At 37.8% G+C, this 26,505-nt stretch overlaps 1 protein-coding gene across 1 annotated transcript in view; it reads left to right on the top strand.

The window, feature by feature from the left end:
• LOC117031869 (guanine nucleotide-binding protein G(q) subunit alpha) overlaps window positions 1–26,505 on the top strand; it is a 278,997-nt gene that overhangs the window by 176,024 nt on the left and 76,468 nt on the right. The window contains exon 3 of the mRNA XM_033122716.1: window positions 17,187–17,341. Coding sequence (XP_032978607.1) covers window positions 17,187–17,341 — 155 coding nt within the window. The remainder of the gene's footprint in view (window positions 1–17,186; window positions 17,342–26,505) is intronic.

Here is a 26,505-nt window from a genome sequence, read left to right as displayed (position 1 = left end):
TTAATAGCCACTGGCACAAGTTCCTTGAGTGATGCCAGCAGCCCTGGTCCTACCCTGGGACGTTCCTGGCCTCTTTGAGGTCCTCCAGGTAAAATGTTGGTGTGAGGCATGGCATGAAAAGGGCAGAGCTTGCTCTGTTCGACCGTGTCCATGCTGTACCACTGGTTAAATATTTTAATTTTACCCCAGTTTATGTTTGAATGTTTGAGTGTGTAATCATTAGGGCAAGGCATCTTAGCGAGTCTCTAATCCAATAACCCAGTTACGGAAGTCAACACTAACCTGTAAAGGCTAGGAGACTAGTCCAAGATCATACAATAGGCCCAGCCAGGCCTTGCACCTTCCTGCACTGCTTTCTGTGTCCCGTGCTGATCGTTATTTTTCCTTCTTAGCCTCAGTCATGTTAGATCATATTTCTGGACAAATATATCAGAAAGGAAGACAATTCAGTTCCATTATAGAAATACTTATTGAGTAGCCCTAGCATGGTACCAGACTATAAGAAACATTAGACAGTCCATAACCTAAAGTAATTTACAGCATTGTTGGAAATTCTTTATACACAAAGATGGAGCAGTTAAATAGCAGTGCCAGGCAATATATCCTTGTACCCAGTGAATGTTTTATGAAGACTGTAAGTGCTCCAAGAAGATAAGAATATTAGGAAAGGCTTAAATGGTTGCATGGATAGGTTTCTTAGAAGACTGAGACCCCACTATATATCCTTTTTTCACCAGACCTCTAGGTTCTTTTCTAACTAGGTGGTGACTACTTTTTGTGACTAATGATTTGCTTCATAAATGTGCAACTCCTGGGCTACACTTACTGGCTACCCACTCAAGTTGTTTCTGCTTGAAATTTTAAATATATTGCTTAAAGTTTTCCCTTCATAACCAAAAAAATTTTTTTTTAAATCTCTGGATAATTTATCCTTCTTAAGTCTGATATTAATGAATTGGAAAAGAGAAGAGCATTTTCATAGAATGGTAATTAACCCAGATAAATGACTCTGAAATTTCTATCTATATGTGCACCAGTGCTTTTAACCTCATTCCAGCATACCGACCCTCTCTTTACCACCCCTTCTTTTTGTTTTTTCTTTCCTCAATCTTCTGCCTTAGGTGTAAAGAGATGAATTTCTTCCTTTAATTCATAATTTCCTAGCAAGAGATCTTTTTACAAAAAAATAATTGAATCTCTAGAAAGGTTGATATTTCCTACCAGCAGGTAAAAGGAATTTTAAAATATATGTAGATGGTACTCATAGAATCTGGAGACAGAAAGAAAGGATCATCTTGTACTATCCACAAGCACAGCAGAGGTTAATGAAAGGTTATCTTCCTTCTGAGAGGAAGTTTCTATATATGTTCCTTGGAGTGAAGATCAGAATGTTATCAGAGATGGGCTGTAGCTCAGATGGCATAGTAAAGAGGAAGTAGGAGCTAAATTTAGAACTTACATGAATCCTTTTCAAAAACAGAGATATAGCTAAGAACACATAAAAGGCAATATGCATTTTTATCTTCCTGAAAAAGCAATGCAATTTGCTAAGTCCTTTTGAGTTATAGAGAGATGGATTTGGTTTAGTTTAATGCCATGACCCAGGCTACATCACCAATCATGTTAGCTTTTCATGGGAACCTCATCAGAATTTAAGGGGAAGAGTATGTCTGGATATATAATCCCGGGTAAAATATTCACATGCATCTATTTGGGTGTCTTAGAAGTGGTTTTAGTCAGGTTGTGGTCTTTGCACCTTTTGAAAATGACATTGAAATGAATGCAGTATGAGATTTGGGCTTTCCTGTGGAGAAAAGAAAAAACGTTTATATGTGACATTACATGCTTCTAGTTGAAAAACCATTGTAACCATAAAATAATCACGAGTGGTCACTATAATTATGGTACGTAACCCATTGTTTAAGAGTTTAAAACAGCATCTCCTTAAGATATAAAATTAATAGTGCTATTTAGCATGTTGGGAGGGATCATAGAAATTATTTATATATTTTTGGAATAGGTTTTCAAAAGTTGAAAACTCCAAAAGAGTTGACTCACTGAATATAAGAAGCAAACTAAAGGTTACTTCTGTTTACTGAGCCACTAGTGTGTGCTTGTTACTCTGCTGTGTTATGTATAAGATTACATTTAAGCTTTATAACAATGCTGTGACGAAGGTATCATTACCTCTGTTTAGGGCGAAGGAAATTGAGGCTTGGAGAGGCCCAAAGCAAGGAAATAGGAGCATAGCTAAAACTCCGTGTTTGCCTGCAAAGCCATAGCCTTTAGCTGCTACCAGCGTTATACCTTGAGATAATCATGACCCCTAACATCACAGACCATGTAGAACCATTGGCACCTCACGCACGCTCTGGGTGGATTGCAACTCAAAACACAAGCATTCCAAGTTCAGTGTAACCACAGCTCTAGGACATAAACTAAGGGGCTGGGGCCGCCAGCATTGGAAGGTCCCAGGTGCACATTATTTTTAATGGCTCCTGACCAGGAAGCTGAGAAAACGTCCACTGGTCGAAGTCAGATTCCAGGTAATTTTTATTTCCTCTTATGCAGAATGCACAAGTCTCCTTATCACACAAAAACCAGAAGAATTACACAAACTGCAGGTAGTTTGGTGGGGTTTGGAGTGCAAAATCAGATTACTTCAGGGCCAGGCAAGTAAAGTGAAGCCAGCCGAGTTCATTTCCATAAAGAAATATCCTGTTTCTTCTTATTATTGATAATAGTGAGGGACAGGTGGTAGCCTAGGTGGCTACAGCCTACAGCCTCTTGTCCTCTTGGAATATGGGAAGGGTTGCTGGACCTTTCATTTAGCAATAGAATTAGTAAATCTGTTTGTTTGTTTAATGGGAAAGCTCTCAGTTTTAGATGTTGTTTGTACTAGACCAAGTAGATCTGTAGACTGACCATCAGCTAACTTCTAGGCTTCTTGATTCCCCTGTCCCAAGTCTGCCCATACGTAGGTCGATCCTACCGTGTTTCCCCGAAAATAAGACCTAGCCGGAAAAATCAGCTCTAATGCGTCTTTTGGAGCAAAAATTAATATAAGGTCCAGTATTATATTATGTTTATATTTATTATATATTATATTATATTATATTATATTATATTATATTATATTATATTATATTACATTACATTACATTACATTATATTATATTATACCTGGTCTTATAGTAAAATATAATATAAAACCGGGTCTTACATTAATTTTTGCTCCAAAACACGCGTTAGAACTGATTGTCTGGCTAGGTCTTATTTTTGGGGAAACATGGTAAGTCCTGGTTTGCCCAAGACACTTGTGGTTTACACCTGTTGTCTTAATATCCCACCAGCTTAGAATTGCTCCAGTTTTCCATTTTTTAATGAAGGATTCTTATTAATAGCTGCACCAAAAAAAAAACCCACAAAAAGCAAACAACAAAAAAAACCAGGATGGATTTGACAGACTTTCATTTTGTATTTCCAGATTCTGCTCAGGCAGTTGTACATGTTTCTCACTTTAATATTTGATCAAATCTGAAAAAATGTCCCAACCCTTTTCCAAAACCTTCCCAAATACAATGAAACTGTATCTCCCTTACGGACAGTATATGGGCACTCACTGCTGATATGGAGTAAGTTGGGCCAAGAGTGACTAAAGACAGTCAGCTCCCTTCATCCTCAAGGGTGGCAGAGAGAGATGTGCCGCTGCTTTACCACATGGTCTTGGTGGTGAGCCAGTCATGCTGTGCTCTGGTCTACAGGCTGTGAGGCCCACTAAGACATCAGCCCGTCATTGAGCAGGGCCAGCGGGAAATTTCTCGTGTATTAGGTGTATGTGGAAAATCAACACTGAGTGGTCTTGCCATGGCAGTCTGAGAGCTTTTGCTTCAATGGTTTTGTCATTTATTGTTTGGCATAAATCTATTGCTATTTATTTTATTATTTGATCATGCTTTTATTTTGCAATAAATCCTTTCGGTTATAACAAGCCTTTTAAAACCCTAAAAATGCATGTTTAACAAAAAATTAAATGTTGAATATCTGTTTCTCAAGAAAGTCAATGATAATGTGTAAACTTACACAAAATGGTTTGTTGATATATAGTATCCACCATTGTAGCCATAGTGATATCATGAACCACCCACAGTTCGAAGGGCACAGATCTGCTGCAAAACTATCAGCGTCTACTTCAAAGGTTAGCTGTTATTTTCAGGAGATTGTGCCCAAAGATGACATTTTAGCATGGGCAGCTGTAAAAAATACATTTTTATATCACTCTGTGAAGCATGACTTTTCATTTAGATCAACTGACTTTCTTTCCAAGTTAAATGAACTCACTTTAATTCCAAGTTTTCTTATACATGTACAAAATGAAGCAATAGTTATTAATCTGTTAACTCTCTTAGCAGAAGAAAATCTTTATACACAATCGAGGGCTTGATTTTCACCCCACCCTCTTTAATTCATGGAATCAAAGTGAAGCTTTTGAAAGTTCATTCTGGTAAACTATCATTATTTTGAATACTATGATAAATGCGTTTTCTTCTTTAAAAATGTTGAAAATAAAAGTACTTTATGACAATGATATGAATAGTGTTCTTAATGGTGCATGGTGTCACGGTAAATAAAACATTTATTAAATTAAGCCTATGAAGCAGTAATGTACTTGGAATTAGTTGTGACTCACATATAAGTCAGAATTGTGTCCAAACAAGCTGTGATAACCTACCAATCAAGAGTTTTGTCACCTCAAAGTATTTGTGAAAGAATAATATTATGAACTGATACATAAATATAGTTCCTATGAAAATATTTGAACTGAAAGATTTACATATTTGCATTTGAATAAATAACAGAGTAAAGAATTTCCATTTAGCAGAATTTGTTCTGGGCTTCATAGGTATTTCAGCCCCTAAAAGAGAGGATATTTCTGAATTAAAAAATTAAGATCTATAGAGAAGGACTCAATTGAAATATTAACAATTTCAAGTTTATTATCTAAAACAGTTAACGCAATTTTGAAGAATATTGCAGGCATTTTTATGAAATAGTTAAATATATAATATGTCCATATTGAAAAAAATACAATGTTCTGAAAAAAATATAGTCTTCATGATATTAGGAACAGTTATGCCTAAGAACATGACTAAACTACATGAATATACCAAGAAAAACTCTTCTCTTTTTCTTTTTTCACTTTAGTCTATACAGATATATGAAAGTTTTTAGGAAGAATTTTATATTTAAGAATGTTTAAATAATATCAATGTAATAATACTGATTGGTTGGTCAATAAGTATTTCAAAGATATATAACATTAACTATTTTTAGTAACCACTTTCATACTCAAAAGTGTCGTGTGTAAACTATAAACTAACTACTGCTGAGTTTCCCTGAAAATCAGACTGGGTCTTATATTAATTTTTGCTCCAAAAGACGCATTAGGGCTTAGGCTTATGTTCAGGGGATGTCATTCTGAAAAATCATGCTAGGGCTTATTTTCCAGTTAGGTCTTATTTTCGGGGAAACACGGTATGTCATCATACTCTCACTAGAAGTTACAAGTTTATCAACATTGGCCCAAGTAACTTTTTACAATTGATTCTTATCTGTAAACTGCCTGAAATTTGAGCACTTTCTCAAAATGACAAATTATATAACTTATTTACAAAAAAAGAAAAAATTTTATTTTTAATTTACCAGGAAAAAAATTGTCTAGTGAGATGTGAGTTCTCTTATTTCCTTCCCTTGTTGCTACTCGGATTCTGAATGTTTCATTATTCTTCTTCATAGGATAGATAAGTCGACACCATTTCTGTCCTTTCTTTTTACATTTCCACTATTAAAACAATTTCTTACTCTCTGAGTTAAAGGGATAGTTAAATAAGTGTTCTCAGAAGCTTCTTTCCCTCCTCAAGCTTCTGGGACCTTGAGCCCTTCACTTTCAGTTCTCCTGAACACAGTGTCTGAAGCTGCAGCAGTCAGGTTTTACATGGGATGTCCCACAAAGATTACGTTCCCTGTGCAGGATTCTGGGATTCCCAGGAGAATCTGGGCCGCCCATCATTAAGAAGCTTGTTCTTTTTATTTTTTCCATCTTTGTTTGAAAGTCTACCAAGGTGAACGGGGGAATTGTCTTTATATGTTTTTTCTATTGTCAAACAAAATAAAATCCCCAACCAGAAGCATGCTTCTCTGGTTAATAAGATTGTAGGAGCACAGACATTGCAAAAGGCTACATGATTAGGTTTTTCTGAGACATAATATCAGGAAATGAACCATATGCAAAAATGTGATCTCAAAAAGGAAGATGATGTGAATCCATAAAGCAGGCATTTACCTATAATACCAGAGTTGAGGGAGAAGCAGTTAATTAATTATTTCGTTTGTATAAAATCAATCCCTAGTTGGTTTTTGGGAGTCTCAGTTTCTAGTCAATGCTTTTCAAAATGTGATCCATGAGAGGGTCAGTCTAATTGACTGACCTGAGGGAGAAAAAGCTGCCGTGATCAAACAAGTTTGAAAATACAGTAATATCTCCGTACGCTGTACTCATGGATTCATAGCACAATTACCTTATTAAAGGTTGTGAATTCTGCAGTATAGACATCTATGTAACTTTTTATAATCATTCTACACGTTTACCTCATTTTGGCTTTCGAACTAATTTTTCAACTAAGCAGCCATTTAAAACCCCAAGTAAACTAATGTTTTTTAAATATGCTTTGAAGGCAACTATACAGGTATACCTAACTATTTTGAATACTAATGAATACGCATATCTTTAAAAGTCTCCAATTCTAATTTCTTCTTTATCACTGTGACTTTGTATAAATTCTTTGAAATAAACTTTTTTTGTAGTATTCATTATATATACATATATATACATACCATGTTTCCCCCAAAATAAGACCTAGCCAGACCATCAGCTTTAATGTGTCTTTTGGAGCAAAAATTAATATAAGACCCGGTCTTATTTCAGTATAAGACTGGGTCTGATATAATATAATATAAGACCAGGTCTTATATTAATTTTTGCTCCAAAAGATAAGATACATTAGAGCTGATGGTCTGGCTAGGTCTTATTTTCGGGGAAACACGGCGCGCGCACACACACACACACACACACACACACACACACACACACACACAGTGCCAAAAAATATGCATACACATTTTAAGAAAGGAAACAAACTGTAGTAAAATTTTAATACTCAATATATTATATACCGATAACAAAAAATGAATGCAAGTCGTGTATACATCTTTTTGGCAACACCCCCCTCACACACACACACACACACACACACACACACACATACATGTGTGTGTATATATATATATCATAGTATGGGAATATATATACATATATACCCATACTATGATATTACCATCATAATAATAAAGGTAGTAAGTAGCATTTCAAATAGTACAAAACTTTATATTGCATCCCCAGATTTTACAGACCTGAAGGCAAGATTCTTTGTGATTGAACCATGTAATTACGTCAGTCAACAGACGCTTTGGAACTGCTTAGTATATGTTATACCATTCGCATCAAACATCTGGCCTACATGTCCTTAGTACTGGTCATTATGACGTGGCAGGCAAACAAACATGAAGAAGGAAAATTATAAGCAAAGAACAAAATAGAAGAATACATGGAAAATTATAGTGGTATAGCCAAAAAAGAGACTGAGTTCTTTAGAAGAAAAAGAATATTTTAAACAAAAAAAGGAGTATTTCCTTCACCCAAAAAGAAATCCATTGTGTTAGAATAAACAAATATAGCCTATAGTGAAGCAAAGCCAAAGAGAGATGTATTTTCAGCAAATGTTTTTTGGGAAAAGGCAGTATCCCTTATAATCATTAATTGTCTTAGTGAATACCATAATGGATATTTAAAATAAAAATTAATGATGGAAGAGCAAATTTAATAATGGGATAATAAATCAATTTGTAAAATCTTAAATAACGTAGAATATGTGACAGTTTAGTAAACTTTATTATCTAATATTTTGTTATCTGGAACATTTCACTTAACATAAATTCTCTGCTTTATCAGTGTCTAGTGCATTGTCTGATACATGGTAGATAAATATTTGTTGAAATTATTAACATTTATTAATGGTAATTTTGAGATCCCACAAGAATTCATAGTAATTATAATACTTTTTTTGGCATTTTACTGATATCTCCTAATTTTCCTAACAGCCCTACAATATTTTATTTCCCCCATTTTATAGATGAGGAAGCTGAGGTTCAGGAAGTTTGAGTGACATACCTAAAGACACAGGGCTGCAATGTGACTGATTGAAGGCTTGACTGATCTCAAGCTATTGTTCAGTCTTCCTGTTCTCTCTTCTGGCTCTCCGTATTTTTCAGTGAGAGACTGAGAGGGACATGGGCACTTAGCAAAGGAGAATCAGCAGATCCCTGGCTCTAAACGACTCCACACACAGGATCTATAAGCTTCATCAGGGACTCCAAACGGCTGTGTCATGTAGTAATTTGTAATTTTGCTGAGCCACGAGTTAAATAATAAGCATGGAAAGGCTGTTCTGTGGGAATGAATCACTTGCTATGTGAACCCAACCGGCAGCAGCTCAGTGTGACTTAGCTGCTCTTTGTCATTCATGCAGTAATGCTCATAAAAAGATGCATCAACAACTGTCACTCTGTGTATAAAGCACCTTAATGAAGGTCAGCTTTTCAACTTGTGATGAAGTCAGAGACAGTGAAGTGGTCTAAGAGAGGATACCATGTTTCCCCGAAAATAAGACCTAACTGGAATATAAGCCCTAGCAGGATTTTTTAGTATGATATCCCCTTAACATAAGCCCTAATGCGTTTTGGAGCAAAAATTAATATAAGACCCAGTCTTATTTTCGGGAAACACGGTAGCTCTTGTCCAAGTTATCTGTAGGAAATTTTATGCTAAGGGGTGCTTCCAAATTTGAGGACTCAGAGATCGAATATCCAGTATGACCTCCAGAATGCTATTTCACATTTGAGCAAATTAATGTTTGGGTGATTTGCCCAAGGTCACGGAACCTAGTAGGTATGTATGTACACCATGGTTTATGTTTTCTGTGCTATTTTCCTTTTTTTTTGCTTTTTAAATAACTAGTAACTTTGTTAGGCTCTGTCTTTAAGTGTTGTACATGCATTCTGTCCTTTAATCCTCTAAGATAAGTGCTATTATTACCCCATTTCATAGATTAGGAAACAGAGGTTTAGAGATGTTAAATGGCTTGCCCAAGGTCATGTTCAATTTGTACAGAGTGGAGGTGGTTCAATTTGTACAGCAGCCTGATCTCAGCGTTCATCCTTTTACTTTGTACTTCATTTGAGCAAAAGAAAAACGAAACACAGCCTGGGATTTTTTTTTTCTTTCTCACAGTTTATTTAGGAGTCTACAGTTTTTTGTTTTCTTTTCTCTAGAGTCAAATGCCAAAATGGAAATAAGCACCAAGGAAAAAAGGAGTGAGACGCTGTGAGTCTCAGTTCAGAATTAAAACGGACTCCAACCGTGGTTTGGACTTTTTCTAATTTAGAGGTCCTCAGTGTGTGTTGGGCATCCCTTCAAACCTAGCAGGCCTAATGAGCTGAATATTTGTGTCTAAGAGCTTCAACAAATGTGGAAGTTGCCATTTGGTTTTCTACTTCTGGAGTGTAGGAACTGGAATAGGTCTGACATTCCAGCCTAAAGCCGCCTGATGTGTTAATGAGTTTTTGAAAATCTTTCCAAAGTGACTATAAGATCCTTTTTGTTTCATCTGAAAGCTTGGCCTTCTGTGGGCAGAGTAAAACCCCCTATGGTGGGAACTCAGTTCTTCCTTCCCTTTACTCAAGCAACCATGGAAATATCAACACATCTAAGATTTACCTGAATTTTATGACCACCAAATCACGAAAATAAGACATTACCACACTGGCATATCCTGTGGTTTCCATGTGGTCTTTCCCTAGAATTCTGCCAGAGTTCCTGAGTAAGCTACTTAGTTCTCGCAATGTTCCCTCTAAGGCTTGCCATCAGCTGCTGAGAATTCTGAAAGCTAGATTTCATCATGAAATAATTCCATCCAGTGTGCTCAATTGTAACAAAATGAAATAGAATTATATTTTATATTTTGCTTATATGATTAATTAACCCATATCTGTTTTGGTTTTCTGTGCACAATGTTCAAAATAAAAAGGATAGTCAATTGTAATTCACTTGTTATTTATAATATTACTAGAAATGAATTGTTTCCTTTTTATCATAGTCTTTTTCATTAGTAATTGTTTAATTTCACATAATTAGTTGTGATTTTTACTACTGTTCACATTTGACATTTCGGCAAATAGAAAAGGATCTAATTTTTCTCAACTCTAACGTAATAAAAAATATTCTTTCCACATACAGAATATTTACAAAAATAGTGAGAGGAATAAACTTCCATTGGGGACATGCATATAGGTAATTTAAAAATTCTATGTTTATTTGGTAAAATGCTGTCATACTTTTAAATAACTTAGCTTTCAGTTGAAAGCTCTTACACAAATGCAAATTACAGTTGATTATATTTGAATGTCATTTTCTAAAAGAGCAAGGATGGAATTAAACAACAAGGCTTGGGGGGGCAGTAAAAGTGACTTAGAAATTCTGACCTGGGTGAAGGCAAAGTGGTGATCTGTGTGTTTTGAGGGTGATATACTTTCATGGATGCTGGAGGTTATCTTCTGAGTTAATGGTTCATAGCTGATACGGTTTAGATTATAGCTTTCACGTGATGTGGAGGTTAATTTGAATTGAATAGGCAGCATGAAACTTCCTCACTAAGCTGGTTTTTTTCACAGTTAAAGGAAAGTGCTATGTTTATTTTGTGCAGTGAACCTTTGTTTATTCCTCCTCTTTGGTTGGAAGCGTCACACATCTTCATCTCCACCTGCCAGAGAAACCCTTATCTTCTCTCTGACACCTTGTTTGACCTCCTTTGTCCATACTGACTTCTCCTTGCTCAATCCACATGTAGCGTTGCTCATGTACAGGCTTGACGGTGCTCTTCTCTGTATTGTCAGCTCTGTGGGAAATAGTGAAGTCTTGCTTCAGTAAATGATATTATGCGCTCCTAGAGGTAGTGTCAGCACCTTCGTCCTCTATGCATTGTAAATGTGTTTATCGTGTATTTACAGTCATACTGTTTGTGGCTAGATGAGACCTTTGGTAGATAATTTGGTCCAAATGCATCATCTTAATGGACAAGAAAAATGAAGTTATAAAGAGGTAAAGTAGTGTCTCCTAAGGTTTCTGGCTATTGTTAGGGATAAAGCCAGGACTAGAAGTTAGGTATCCTGATTTTCAGTTTAATGGAATTCCCACTCTTCCTTCCTTGCATTCTTTACTCAACAGATATTTACTGAGCATCTACCAGGTGGCAGGCACTCTGCTGGGCCCTGATGCTGCAATGTTGAGCCAGTCTTTGAATCTATACTGTGATCAGGGAGGAAGATGTTAACAAATATGTATCACACAAATACGTAAACCAGCTGCTGTGATAAAAGCTGTTAAGGATTAAGGAGTGCTATGAGACTAGGTAAGGATGGAAGATTTTCTCAAGAAACTGACTTCGATTTGTAGGACTCAGCATTGAATTTATATGTATGTATATGTTAAAATGCACTTAAATTAGACAGATATTTGTTGTATACTCACTCTGTGTTGGGTCCCAAAAGAAATGAGTCAGTAAGCTACAGCCCCTTCCCTCCATGTATAGTCTGTAAGAGGGATAAGTCAAGACATAAAGGAAAATGTAAAAGTTTCATGGATCAAAGGACCCAAAGATAACAGTTTGAGGAAGAGGAGGAACATCAAGAATGACTTCCTCCTATAAGATATAGCACATGATACAGCCCCAGAACAAAAAAGCAAAAGAAGGTCCAGAAGGAAGAAGGAAGACATTTCAGATGTAAGAAAAAGCAAGCAGCGATAGACCAAGTTAGGAAATTACAGTTTTCTGGCAACAGAAAGTAGTCTCATTTTTACAGGAGCAGGCTCTCAGTGGAAAGTTACAATACACTGTTGAGAATGTTGTCTTTATTTAAATACCCTTACAGTCCGTTGAACTTGAGGACGGAAATGCAAAAATCCCCTCTTGTTCCTAATCCTGGAGCATCCTGTGCTTTGGTTGGTTGCCATCTGTATGTTCCTCCCATCCCCACCCTCATGAGAACTATGTCTAATTCCCTAATCGCTATATTGTCTAGCATCTCAGTGGGGTCCAGTAAACATTTCATCATGGTGAAAAGTGTCAGGTATGTTGAAATTGGTTGCTCTGTCATAAGCTAACTTCTCCAGAAACAAACAGAACTCCTTCCAACTGACATGGCTGGCCTCATATAGTATCAAATTCATTTTCTAAATACTGTCTATGCTAACCTATGTCACCATGTTGCTTTGACCCACTTCAGAGAAAGGTCTCAACCATTTATCTCTATGGATAGTATAATAGTTTGTCTAAATATTGTAGAAAAGTGATGAAAATTACTTACTCATTAGCATATATTAACCAGCGGCAGGTACCATGTTCTAGGTTCTGCACAGTACGTAGTGTTATTGGTCAAGCCTATTAGGGAAGTCAAAAGAGAAGCATCTTTTAGAACAAATGCTGCAAATGAATGACCCCCAATCAGACTCAGGCACACATATACTTTATTTATCTTTGATAGGTTTGCCAAAATTTACAATTAGGGAACATTTCACAGAAAAAAAAAATCTAGATTTTTGGTTCCCTTGAAAAATTGGAAGATCTGGCAGCAAGGGACCTGCATGCATGCCCAGTAGCAACAATATGCTGGAGCTATCTAGCAGCTTCCCTCTTTAATCAGTGAGCGTATTTCTTGGTGTGTCTCAGTCCCATCACTTATTACTGCCTACACCAAGCCTGTTTGCTCGTTTCCATGGCTCCCTAGCCCTTATGAACATCTGTTAATGACTCCTGCTTTGGGGTGACTGTTGCCTCTGTGGGCGTCTTGAGTTTCCCATAGCAGTTCTGTGGCCAGCCAGGCAATTAATTATGATCACAAGTTACATCTGTATGGTGCTTTATAGTTTGCAGTGGTTCTGAAATTTTTGCATGTCTCAGAATCATCTCAAGAGCCTCGTAAAACAGAGGTTGCTGAGTCTCATTCCTAGGGTTTCAGATTCAAAAGGTTTGAGGTACGATCAGAGGATTTGCATTTCTTTCAAATTTCAGGTGATACTGCTGATGAGTAGACCACCTTTTGAGAATCACTGACCCTACTGTATTGTAACACAACACAAAGTCACATGAGGCTGGTGGGGCAGTCTGTTCCCCACCAGGAATAACATTTGGGAAGATTAAGCAGTTTACCCAGGTCATAAGAAGAAGCAAAGTCAGATTCAAAACCTTTTCTTTAGAGTGTGTCCAGCAGGAAACCATCTGCATATTCCCACTTCTGCCCCCAGCTGCCCTTCAAGACCCACAGAATCCCCCAGAAAACCCTATAATACAGATGTAGCCATGGGTACTCTAATTTAGGATTATACCAAGGGTGATCATTGTTATGTCTCAGAACACAAAGGGTCAGAACTTGATCATATTCAATGGGCAAAGGCAGAAAGGCAGGGGTGGAAATTTGACATTTGACATACCGGCTGGGCAGGATGGAGAAGGCCCACACATCCAGTGTTTTGTGCTTGGAGGACATCCAGTTCAACAGGCCGAAGGCAGAGCAGATGGGTCCAGTATAGTCTTTGGTATCAACACAGAAGAACAGGTGTTACGGATCCAAGCAGAGCACAGCTTTGGGGATTCACTGGGGAGTGAGTGATACCGTTTCCGAAGGATGACTCTCGTGGAGAACTATAATTGAGGTAGGCTCACCAGGATTGGGATTCAGGAACAGGACTCCAGGCTAGTAGGATCACTGGTGGAATAACAAGGCAGATTGCCTGGATAGCGACTAGGTACAAAAAGCAACTACAGGAATCTGATTTCCAAGACGGGAGTCCAGGGTACAGCTGGGGCTACTCCATCAGACTGTCAAGGTCAGAGCAGAACTAGCAAGAGGGGTGGTTTCTTCAGTCTTAGTACGTTGGGCTTCTTGAAACCTTATTAAAGTCAAGGTTAGTCTAATGACATAGGGCCCTTCCCATTTATGGGAAGAGAAGGAAGATAAAGGTTGGAAACCAGACAGGGCCTAAGGTGGAATAAATTTACTAAAATTCTATCTGTATAAAACTATGAAATAATTAGGTCAGCATGACATGATAGCCATTCACTAACCTAGTTCAAAAGTTTGTATTTCTGTACAAAATCAAGACAGTTTGAATAAATTATCAGCCATCTGCCTTAAATTCCAAGGTAATTAGTTATTACATGTGTTTATTTGCATATTTATGTGTCTATAATTTGCATATATATTACATCCACAAAACCTATTTTAATAGGGGTTATTAAGCAGTGGTATATTATTGTTAACTTGGGGGTTCACCATACAACATTTTAATTTCTTTCATTTTTTTTAATTAAAGTCTATTGGGGTGACAATTGTTAGTAAAGTTATAGATTTCAGGTGTACAATTCTGTATTATATCATCTATAAATCCCATTGTGTGTTCACCACCTAGAGTCAGTTCTCCTTCCATCACCATATATTTGATCCCCTTTACCCTCATCTACCACCCCCTCTCCCCTTACCCTCTGGTAACCACTAAACTATTGTCTGCGTCTATGGGTTTTGTTTCTCATTTGTTTGTCTTGTTCTTTTGTTGTTTTGGGTTTATATACCACATACTAGTGAAATCATATGGTTCTCTGCTTTTTCTGTCTGACTTATTTCGCTTAGCATTATATTCTCAAGAGCCACCAAAGTTGTCACAAATGGTCCTATTTCGTCTTTTCTTACCGCAGAATAGTATTACATTGTGTATATATACCACAACTTCTTTATCCATTCATCTATCGAAGGACATTTTGGTTGTTTCCATGTCTTGGCCACCATAAATAAAGCTGCAATGAACATTGGAGCACACATGTCTTTATGGATGAATGTTTTCAGATTTTTTGGGTAGATACCTAGGAATGTGATTGCTGAGTCATACGGTAATTCTATTTTTAATTTTTTGAGGAACCTCCACACTGCCTTCCATAGTGACTGCACCAATCTGCATTCCCACCAACAGTGTATGAGGGTTCCTTTTTCTCCACAGCCTCTCCAACACTTGTTACTATTTATCTTGTTGATGATAGCCATTCTAACTGGGGTGAGGTGATATCTCATTGTGGTTTTTATTTGCATTTCCCTGATGATTAGTGATGTTGAGCATTTTTTCATATGTCTATTTGCCAGTTGTATGTCCTCTTTGGAGAAATGTCTCTTGAGGTCCTCTGCCCGTTTTTCAACTGGGTTGTTTTTTTTTTGTTGTTGTTGAGTTTCATGAGTTCCTTGTATATTTTGGATATTAGCCCCTTATCGGAGGCACTGTTTGCAAAAATCTTCTCCCATTTACTTGGTTGCCTCTTTATTTTGTCAATGGTTTATTTTGCTGTGCAGAAGCTTTTAAGTTTCATATAGTCCCATTCATTTATTTTAGCTTTTACTTCCCTTGCCTTTGGAGTCAAATTCATAAAATGCTCTTTGAACCCAAGGTCCATAAGTTTAGTACCTATGTTTTCTTCTATGCAGTTTATTGTTTCAGGTCTTATGCTTAAGTCTTTGATCCATTTTGAATTAATTTTGGTACATGGTGACAGATAGCAGTCCAGTTTCATTCTTTTGCACGTGGCCTTCCAATTCTCCCAGCACCATTTATTGAAGAGGCTGTCTTTTCTCCATTGTATGTTTTTTGCTTCTTTGTCAAAAATTATCTGTCCATATTTATGTGGGTTTATTTCTGGGTTCTCAATTCTATTCCATTGGCCTATGTGTCTGTTTTTTCTGCCAATACCATGCTGTTTTGATTATCGTTGCCCGGTAGTACAAGCTGAAGTCAGGGAGTGTGATACCTCCAGCATTGTTCTTTTTTCTTAAGATTGCTTTGGCTATTTGGGGTCTTTTGTGGTTCCAAACGAATCTGATGATTTTTGTTCTATTTCTTTAAAAAATGCCATTGGGGTTTTGATGGGGATTGCATTAAATCTGTATATTGCTTTGGGTAATATGGCCATTTTAACTATGTTGATTCTTCCAATCCATGAGCACGGAAAGCCTTTCCATTTCTTTGTGTCTCCTTCAATTTCTTTTAAAAATGTCTTGTAGTTTTCAGCATATAGGTCTTTCACATCCTTGGTTAAGTTTATTCCTGGGTATTTTATTCTTTTTGCTGCAATTGCAAAAGGAATTGTTTTTTTCTGAGATTTCATTGTTAGTATATAGGAATGCAGTGGACTTTTGTACGTTGATTTTGTAGCCAGCCACACTACTGTATTCATTGATTGTTTCTAATAGCTTTTTGACAACATTTTAATTTCAATCTTACTGAATTTTTTTTAATCTCCTTTCCTGCTAAATGTTGTATAATGAAATAACAAAGTCCTTTTTCCTTGTTAAAAAATCGAATAGGGTCCTCAATCTGATAATATGGATAAGAAAGATATAAAATAAATGTTTTAGAACTTGGGTTATTTGGGAATGTCCTGGGAATGGTTTCTGTTCAAATTAAGTCATTACTATTGCCTGCTGTTCTAGTGTTTTTACACCTTATCCGAAAAGTGAACTATAGAAACTAGCTCTGATTACTTGAGGAGTCTGATTGAGTTTCTGCTAAGAAATAATACCCATGGGCTGTGTGTATTTTGTGTTTGATTATAATAAATTATAAACAGAGGGGATAATTATTCCTGTCTCTTTTCCCTTTAATAATATTAATTGCTTTGGGATTATGATAATCACCTAAAAACAATTGCATGTGTAGCATGATGTCCTCGTTGTTCTGATTGGAGCTGAACTCTGCTTTCCTCATAAAGATGACTAGTAGCCTCAAGATTACAGAGAAAGGTTTGAGACTGTTCTCTCTAAGAAAAAAGAATGAGGCATTACATTATTATAAACCAATCTGAAAACCAGTACCTGCAGGAAGACCTGAATTGTGTGCAACGTAACGTGTGAACCAAAAACAATTTTCTGTGATGGAAAGATTAAAACTGCTTTTTTTTTTTTTTTTTTTTAAATAACAGGCTCATGCACAATTAGTTCGAGAAGTTGATGTGGAGAAGGTGTCTGCTTTTGAGAATCCATACGTAGACGCAATAAAGAGTTTATGGAATGATCCAGGAATCCAGGAATGCTATGATAGACGACGAGAATATCAGCTATCTGACTCTACCAAATAGTAAGTATTCATCCAGGACATCCTTTGGTCTTTCTCTTTCATGTGCAGGTGCTCTGCATTGATAACTTCTATGTTCTGTGCTTTGTCTGTAGTACCTGATTTGAACTTGAAAGTTAGGAAAAATAGATATTAAACTTGTGCCAACCTCATAAGGGACTGTCATCAAAAGTTAGGGAGAGTGGGTTTTTTTTTGTTTTGGTTTTTGTTTTTGTTTGTTTTTTTACTGTTTCCTGTTGGAAAAATGAAGACTCTAGGAAACTGATTTCACCAACCTGTCTCTTTCCTCAAGTTGCAAACCAGTGATTCTCAAACACATACTCCGTTGTGATTTGTTGTGATTTGAAATCTTGTAATCATAATTTTTAATACAAATTTCTGATCTTATTCATGTGCTAGGAAACACCTACACACAGTAAAAACTGCAAACAACTATGTTTGATTATGGCTTCTAAAATATCAGACTTCCTAGTTTCCAGTTTCCAGACACAACCTTGACTGCTTTTTGGGAGCCACTATTATATTGATGGATAGGTTTGCCTTTGCATGAAAATTGCATGTGAGTCTAATTTTGCATGCATGCCAGGATTATTTTGTGAGCTGTCAGTCAAAATCAAGTGTCCTAGGAGAGATTTGCCTCCTAGAGAGACTTGTGAGTTCTCTAGATTAAATCTCGCCTAACAGAAAGAAAGTAAAGATTTGGCAATCACTGGATTACTGTAATCAATGTAGTCAGCAATCTAGATAATCAGGCGCCTGAAAAATGGATTTTTTTGTAGTACTTAGCCAAATTTCTGTCTATATTAATTATGTTAACCAACATTCACCTCTTGTGTTGGTTCTGGGCAAACAGAAGAAGGGTGGAAAATATGCTGCTGCCTCAGGCCAGTTCATATGTTGAAATGACCCTCTGGATGAGAGCAGGACCATGGGGAAAATAAGGAGCCCCATAGGCTGATTGGCGTCACTCAGTAGTACATAGAAGATCCAAGAGCTAGTCGGCTTCGGTTTTCTATAAAGTTTATCATGTTTTTACGCTAGTTCCAGGCATTTGTTGCCTGGTCAAAACAGTTCTTACATTCTTAAAGTAAATTTGAATTACATAATTCTGGATTGTGACATAGAATGCTCCTGAGCTCTGTGTCAATCACATTTTATCTCATATTCACCCCCTCGTGTGCCTCTGAAATGTGTGCTTTACTCATTCCGGGTTTTCTTTTTCCTTCCTCCACACCTTCGCACCACTCTATTTCCAGTCTTTCTCTTCTGCTCTCTAACTGCCTGCCTTTACCCCTCTTCCTGTCTCCTTTCCTCTCTCCCTGTTTTCCTCTCTCCTGAGCTCCTATATAAGTTTCTGTGAGTACAGACATGAAAAAGATGCATTCAGCTCTGTCTGTTCCAAATTCTGCCCCCTCAACCTTTGACCAGCTGTCTTTCTTTTACTTCCTGCCCCCTCTGTCCTTCTGTTTCCTTTGTCATTTCAAATTTCATCTCTCTCTCCATGTTGTTGTGTTTTATTCCTCGTTCCCTGTTCCTGCTTATTATGTCTTCTCCTGTCTGCTTGTTTACTCCGCTCCCCTCCTCACTGATTCTACTTTAACTCCTCTCCACTTCTTACTCTGCTACTGTGATGCCGCTCCTGGCCCGTACTAATGAATACATCCTCCATTATAAAGGTGTATTTATTAGTCAGTCCTCTACCGCTCATCATTTCTAACCTGTATCTTTTTACTTTTATCATAAATCCTGTCTCTTCCCCATCTTCACCTCTTCTGTTCTTTACCTGTCATATATCTGTTCTCCCTACAGAGAAGTCTTACTGTTTAGGGCATAGAGCACCAATGTTTAATAATTATGTGCCTACCAGGGTTAGAGCTCCCCCTTAGCAAACTGTTTTGCCTCCTGTTCCTGGAATAGATCCTCTGAGAGATTCCTGTTTGCACCAAGGATACCTGTATTAGCTATTGTGGTTGTGTTCTTGATACGAGGCTCCATCACATGTCTCCACCAACGTGACATTCCCTTGGTTTAGATTTGTAGATTTCTGGACAGGTACACATTAGTTACTGTGAGAATTGGATGGTGCCACATCTACTTGCTTTAGAGCCAAGAGCTAGCTATCCAAGACTGTTTCTCCAGGCTCCTGTTAGCACTGTGGTTCTGGGAAAGCTGCCATCTTAGATTTCTGTCATCCAGTCCACGTCTACCATAAAAACCTGCTCTTTGGGTACATCCCTCATGCTTGAGCTAATGGTGTTGGGGTACCTGGGCCAAGCTGATCTAAGCCCCTTTAAATGATAATTCCTTAAACATTTCTTTCCCCTAAAGCAGGCAGAGAGAAATTGATTTCCTAAACGATACGTAAGGGGGTATATGTGTATACACATACACCTGATTCTTTTCTAACTACATCTTTATGCAGAAGTAATAAAGAAAATTGTATCATGTCCTTGTACCCACATTTCAGTATGTATCTCTTAGGGACAAAAATGACATTTTCCTACATAGTAAATAATACCACATTGCAGCTAAAATTAATTACCAGTTACTTTTATCATTCTATACCTAGTTCATATTCAAACTTCCCACATTCTTCCAAAATGTCCTTTAGTACTGGTCAATTTTAGGACTACACATTGCGTTTGGTTTTCACGTCCCTTAAATCTCTTTTAATTGAGGCGAGTCCTATTTTGCTTTTCACTGGCATGTAGAAGGCATTGGCCTGGATTGGTCTGAGAGCCACCTCATTGCACGATTTAACTTTCTCTTCTGTCTCTTGGAGTCTCTATAAACTGGAAGTTACATTTCAAGACTTGCTTAGATTTAAGATAAACATCGTGAGTAGAACGTGTTTTACGTGATATTGTACACTGGTTTACCCATCATTGATGAAGTTAGGGTACACCACAGTATTCGGGCACTGACACCCTGCATTGTAAAGTCATATGTTTTCCTCCTGCCACTAAAAGCAATCTGTGTGGTGTCACAGAGGGGTCTTCAGTTCCCCATCAACTCTTGATCTAACAGTTTTGTTTTGTTTTGTTTTGGTTTTAAAGATTTTATTGGGGTAGGGGAACAGGACTTTATTGGGGAACAGTGTGTACTTCCAGGACTTTTTTTCTAAGTCAAGTTGTTGTCCTTTCAGTCTTAGTTGTGGAGGGTGCAGCTCAGCTCCAGGTCCAGTTGCTGTTGCTAGTTGCAGGGGGCGCAGCCCACCATCCCTTGCGGGAGTCAAGGAATTGAACTGGCAACCTTGTGGTTCAGAGCCCATGCTCCAACCAACTGAGCCATCCGGGAGGCAGCTCAGCTCAAGGTGCTCTGTTCAATCTTAGTTTCAGGGGGCAGAGCCCACCATCCCTTGCGGGACTCGAGGAGTTGAACCGGCAACCTTGTGGTTGAAAGCCTACTGGCCCATGTGGGAATCGAACCGGCAGCCCGGGCCGGCCTTTGATCTAATAGTTTTAATTCCAGTTGATAATGTTTGTCGAATTTAGTGATTCCATTAGGATTTGAAAAAGAATGATTTCCTACTTTTATCTGTTGGTCTACATTGGCATTCTTACGTAAATTAGAAGGTTTTCTCAACTGGTGCTATTTGATTATCCTGAAATACATTTTCTACCAGAAGATGTATATTTTAATCTTTTTGTTATACTAATTTTTTACATAGACTAAATAGATGGTGATTCTATCGTTTATTATCAAAAGCAGGACATTTTGAGAAGAAGGGGTTGCTATTAATAATTATGAGGAAATCGTGGCAAAAACTGGAAAGCTCCTGGTGAAGCAGGAACATTTGGTTACCTTAGCTAAATGAAACCTCGGGAAGTGTTTTGTTGCTTTCTTTTTTCCCCCCTTCATTTTCTCTAGAAGACTGTTTACTTTAAGGAGAGTAGATCCAATAAGTTCCTGCCAGTTAGGTAAGGCTTTATATGTGGACAACTGAGTTGACTGGCCCCATGTTTCTGATGTCTTACCAGGATGTTTCAACTCCCTTTCTAGATCAGTGCCCGAGCAGCCTGGCGGGCCTGCCTTTGATCCCACTGTGCCAGAAGGCCTCAGTATTAGAGTCGCCTTATTCTTCCCCATCTTAGGCCGGGTACTTTTCCTCAGCCAGGAAAACCCTCCCAGCACAAAGATAGGACAGGTGGCTTTTAGATGCACCCGACTGCTGCTGTGTTCCACATATTTTTCCAGTGTAGTCCCAGCAGATGCTCTGTGAAGTATAGGGATGGCACTGATGAGGAGGTGGATCCCATATTTTGAGCATCACTTATTTCCAATTCGTTTTCACAGAATAACTCAAAATAATCCCTTTCTCTGTATTCAAGGTAGTTGTTACACCTTTGTCTTTTTGACTTTTTTGTATGTTCTGCTGGTGTATCTTTAGTAATTTATCTTGCCTCCTTTACTTCTTGTGGGGTTCCTAATACTGTTCTTTCTATCTTTATAATTAAAATAAATTCTTCATTGATATTGTGGACCTAATTCCTTATACAGTATTATCACCTTACAGAAATCTTTCTGAATTTAGGACCAACTTCTCTGAGTACTGACTGTCTTCAGTTGTGGTTCTTCAGTTTAGATTTAGGGGGAACACATCTCTAGCAGTGTGATCTCTAATCTCTAGCAGTGTGAGAATCAGGGCCTGCCAAGTATGTCTGCATAAAGTTTGCAGCATATCAGTAACTCTTTCCAGGACCCTGCTGGTGTGAGAGTCAGTGCAGGCCACTTTCCAGGAGAACTGAGAACAGGGGCCAAGCATGCCTGTCTTCTTCTTTTCTGTCTGGTGAGCTCCTATTCATCCTTCAAGACCCAATTTAGGAGTCACACCCACTGAAAGTCTTGCCCAACACCAAAGATGGTGAGTCACTATGCCATCTATCCTAACACTTTGTACATATCTCTTTTGTACCTGTCATCTCTTTCTTCTACCCTCAGTGCCTAACTGGGACTGCTCATGTTTGACCTTCACAGATGATTGTTCCATGAAATAATCGTTGCATAATTTCCAATATTTCAATGACTGATGTAGGCACTGTCTCTCTGGCCCTTAGAAATGAACTATGAAGTTTCAGAGCTGAAGGCATTCAAGTCTTTTATTCCTGCTGTTTTTGAAGGTCTGGGATCTGGAAAGCTCTATCATCAAAAACAATAATAGCAGCTATTTGCTGAACACTTACTATATGTTAGAAACTGTGTATATGCATTATTTCATTTAATCCTCAAAGCCACCCGAAGTAGTAGACATTCCTTATAACTCTCATCAAACAGAGGAAGAAACCTGGTCTCAGAGAGGCTGAGTAACTTGTTCAAGGTCACAATTAGTAAGTGCTAGGAATAGGAGTTGAATTCAGATTTGCTGACTCCAGAGCTCTAGACTTTAACCACTGTGAAATTCAGAGGGTGGATGGATGACAGATAGATAGATAGATAGATAGATAGATAGATAGATAGATAGATAGATAGAAATGATAGACTAATGGATAAATTTCTATGATTAAATAAATCATTTACCATGGAAGCTACAAATTCTTTATTAATCTTTATCAATGTTGCCTATAGGTAATCTTATATGTAGAGGGAAAATTATATCGAATTTACTGAAAACCAGACCTAACAGAGTTTTGATTATCATCCAGAAAACTTAGCCATATTTAACAGCACATCAATTATTCATATAACATGGAAGATGTTATGAGTCACAAATAATTCCCAAATGGTATTTCTGTATTTTAGCCTACAGTTTTAACTGCTCCCCACTGGACTGCGTACAGTAACTTTTTGCTGTCAAAATAGAGCCAGTAAGAAGGACATAATAAAATGATTTGAGCTTCCCTTTTTCTCCTTTGATTAGCCAACTTGCTGATCACAATAAGCTTCAAAGTCTAGGCAGCTCTGGTAGAAACGAGGAGATGGGAAATTCCAGATGATGGATAAGCAGTTTGGGATAAGTTTGCATTTGGCTTTAATTTGGTCCATTCTTCCAACTTGACTTAATGCAAGAATAAAAAGCCTTCTAAGATGCTGAAGAGTTGTGCAGATTCCTTTATTAACTTTTTTGTTATTGATAAAAAAAAAATGCCTGAGGGCTCCAAATATCTTTAGATAAAGAGCACAATAAACAGATGGCTGTAGGATTACTTTTTTTTCCCCTAGGATTCACCACCTGCTTTAATATACTGAGACATCAGGTCAAATGAGTTCACTGCCTACAGTACCAAAAGTTCCCTGACAGTGGAGAACACAAATCTCAATCACATTGGCATATAGTGAGAAAAGTCCTCCCTCTGCAGGCTTTTGGCAAAAGACTGCTCTACCCATGATCAAGTTAAGAGATCAAATAATGCCTAGCCTCACTTTACTGAAGTTCCCTCTACGGAGTTCAATAGATCGGATACCTTCTTGAAATTTTCACATACTCCAGAGCCCATAAATGCAAAGTACATGAAGAAATTAACTTTTGGGCATAAAGTCAGCATTGGACTTTACTTCTAACTTCATGCTTAAATTTTTAACTTAATTTTAAAAATGCACAAGGAATTTGAATGTTGAATTTAAAATGCAAAAGGAATTTCAGAGGTAGGTGAGCACATCCACCTGACTTAGGGCTGAATCCTTCTTGAAGAGGTACCTTGCTGTAAAAAGTTTCTCACTGATAAGCCAAATACTTGAACTCCAGAGTGTGTTGGTTTTGCCTCTCAGAACCATCCTGACTTTACTCTTGATCTGCTGATAAAAAAAGAAGTGTAAGCGCACTGCAGGCTTTTGGAGGCAGACGAGACCATTGTATGGTAAGAACATTGGGTCAGGGTCCAGCAGTCGATTTCCCTCTGCTTCTCAGCACCTCTGGGGCCTTGACTAAGTAGACGCATCACTTGCCTCAGAAACCAGTATGCTATCTATAATCTTAAAATTATCTTCTAAATTCTGAAGTCTTTTGATTCTGTTACAGTCGACTGACTGCTAGTTTTTAACTGAGAAACCATTAACAATCCTTTTCAGTCAAATGAAAATCTGGCACCCCCAAATTTATCTGGAAATGTAATGAACAGAGAAATCATTCTGTATGTGGTTCAATAACTAAAAATGCTAACTTAGACTCAGAAGAAGGCAATGATCTTGAGTATGTTTGATCTTTTCTAAAGAGCAACAGTAATAACGTGGCATATCATTTTTTTTCATTCGAGTGATATATTTACTTTTATTTTTGTTTCGTTTTGTTAGCTAATGAGCAAAATAACCTTTTGCAAGAATAAACAAACAAAAAAGCCCTGTCTTTGTCTTCCACAGTGAATTCTGATAAATCTTGGGGTCTTAATTCTTCCTTTTTTCAGAATGCTTGGAGCTGTTAGAGATGAAAAGAGAAGGCTTAGATATGCTTAACCACGCTCCAACATTCATAACAGCCTTAGGAGGGAAAGGGCTTGCACTGGCGCCTCTGTGCCCATTCTTTCACTCTGCCTGAAGGCCACAGTCAGTGTGGGAGACACGCTTCATTTTGTCAGTTTGCTGCTTGCTCACGTTTTGGCTTAACGTTTGCACCTTCAGTAGTTTGGCTTCTTCATTACAGTTCTTTGCTCTGTCTACTCAGCACCGTCTTGTACCTCGCTGAAACCAGGGTGCTGTTACTACAGAACGGATTGGCAAACGCACAGGCCAAATTCAACCTGCTGCCAGTTTTCATAAATAAAGTTTTATTGCAGTACAATCAAGCATTTGTTTATGTATTGTTGATAGCTGGTTTTGCACCCAATAGCAGAGTCAACAGCATAGTTGAAACAGAGACTGTATGGCCCACAAAGCCTAAACTATTTACAATCTGATTTAAAAAAAAAAATTGTAAGCCCTTCCCGTAGAAGACTGAATATTGAAAGGCAGCTAGTCCTCTGCTTCTTCGACCTAAAAATAATATTGACTAGGTGTTTCATCACCAAAAAGGATTTATTCAGGAAATAGAAAGGGTTGCAAATCAGTGCATGCAGACGTGGAAAGCCATGTGCATACTCTATCTATCCTGCATGCCAAGATCGAGGGGTATTACAGAAGGAAAAAGGGACAAAAGAGAAGGGGCAGTTAGAACCGTGGAGCTTTATTATAAACAGAATTATTCCTGTAGGGTTCTTGCGATTTGTTCTGTAGAGTGGGAGAACTTCCCTAAGCCCTAGCTCCTCCCAGTGACCCTCCAGACTAATTAATGTTGCTTAAAGGTCCAGTTAGTCTTTATCACACACCATTTAGATAGAACCTAGCTTAGGACTCATGCTCTAAATTAACTCAGAGATAAGTTTTAGAGTACTGAGAGAATGGATGGCCTGCATTCCTGCAGCAGTACTCCCTAAAAATTGCTTTACACAACAAAACTTTTGATAAGAAGTGAACATCTGAGAACTCTAGATTGTATTCCCTGGCAGTACCTCTGAATGCCACGCAAAAAATGTCTGGTACGGAAGATGGTATAAATGACCAGAAATGTTCATTGATTGATTGAACTCTGAGAGCAAGGATTATGTCTCATGTGTCTTGGCTTTTGACCCACTATAGTGCCTGCTGCAGCTAATTAAGGAGAGTGTGGTAGGATTTAACAATCAGTTGAACTAAAGGTAAAGACTGACGGGCTTTTATTAAGGCTCATAAAACTATAACTGACTAGAAGACGGTCCCCTCTGTGGTCAGCGATGATGAGCCAGGAGCCTTATTATCTTCATGTGACCCTTAAGGTCATTCAGGTTCCTGCATTGTTACTCCCCACCTACCAAGCAGCCTTTGGACTCTGATTGGTCAACCCTAATGTTCTTCTTTATTATCACTGTGGCTAAAGTTATGAATTGAATTTTAATCTATTGTTAGTTCAATTAGGTTAGTATGACCAGCTCCCCAAACCGCATCATCCTTGTGAAAATGAAACTTCTGATCCTACAGAATCAGTATCGAAGTTAAGATGACATGACCGTGAGAGACCTGCTTTAAATCAGTGACTTTCTGCTCATGGCTGACTCGTGGCTACAATCACCGGAACCTCTGTTATGACCCATATTGCATTTACATTGCAGTATGTTTATTTATAGCATTATTATCTCCATTGCCAGAGTACAAGCTCTTTGAGGACAGGCTTCATGTTCTTTTTCTGTCTTTGTGTTTCCCACTCAGTGCTAAGCACAGTGAGT

This window comes from Rhinolophus ferrumequinum, chromosome 12, assembly GCF_004115265.2.
Source record: "Rhinolophus ferrumequinum isolate MPI-CBG mRhiFer1 chromosome 12, mRhiFer1_v1.p, whole genome shotgun sequence".
NCBI lineage: Eukaryota > Metazoa > Chordata > Mammalia > Chiroptera > Rhinolophidae > Rhinolophus > Rhinolophus ferrumequinum.
Note: the sequence above shows the minus strand (reverse complement) of the source record. Positions and strands in the feature narration are given on the sequence as shown.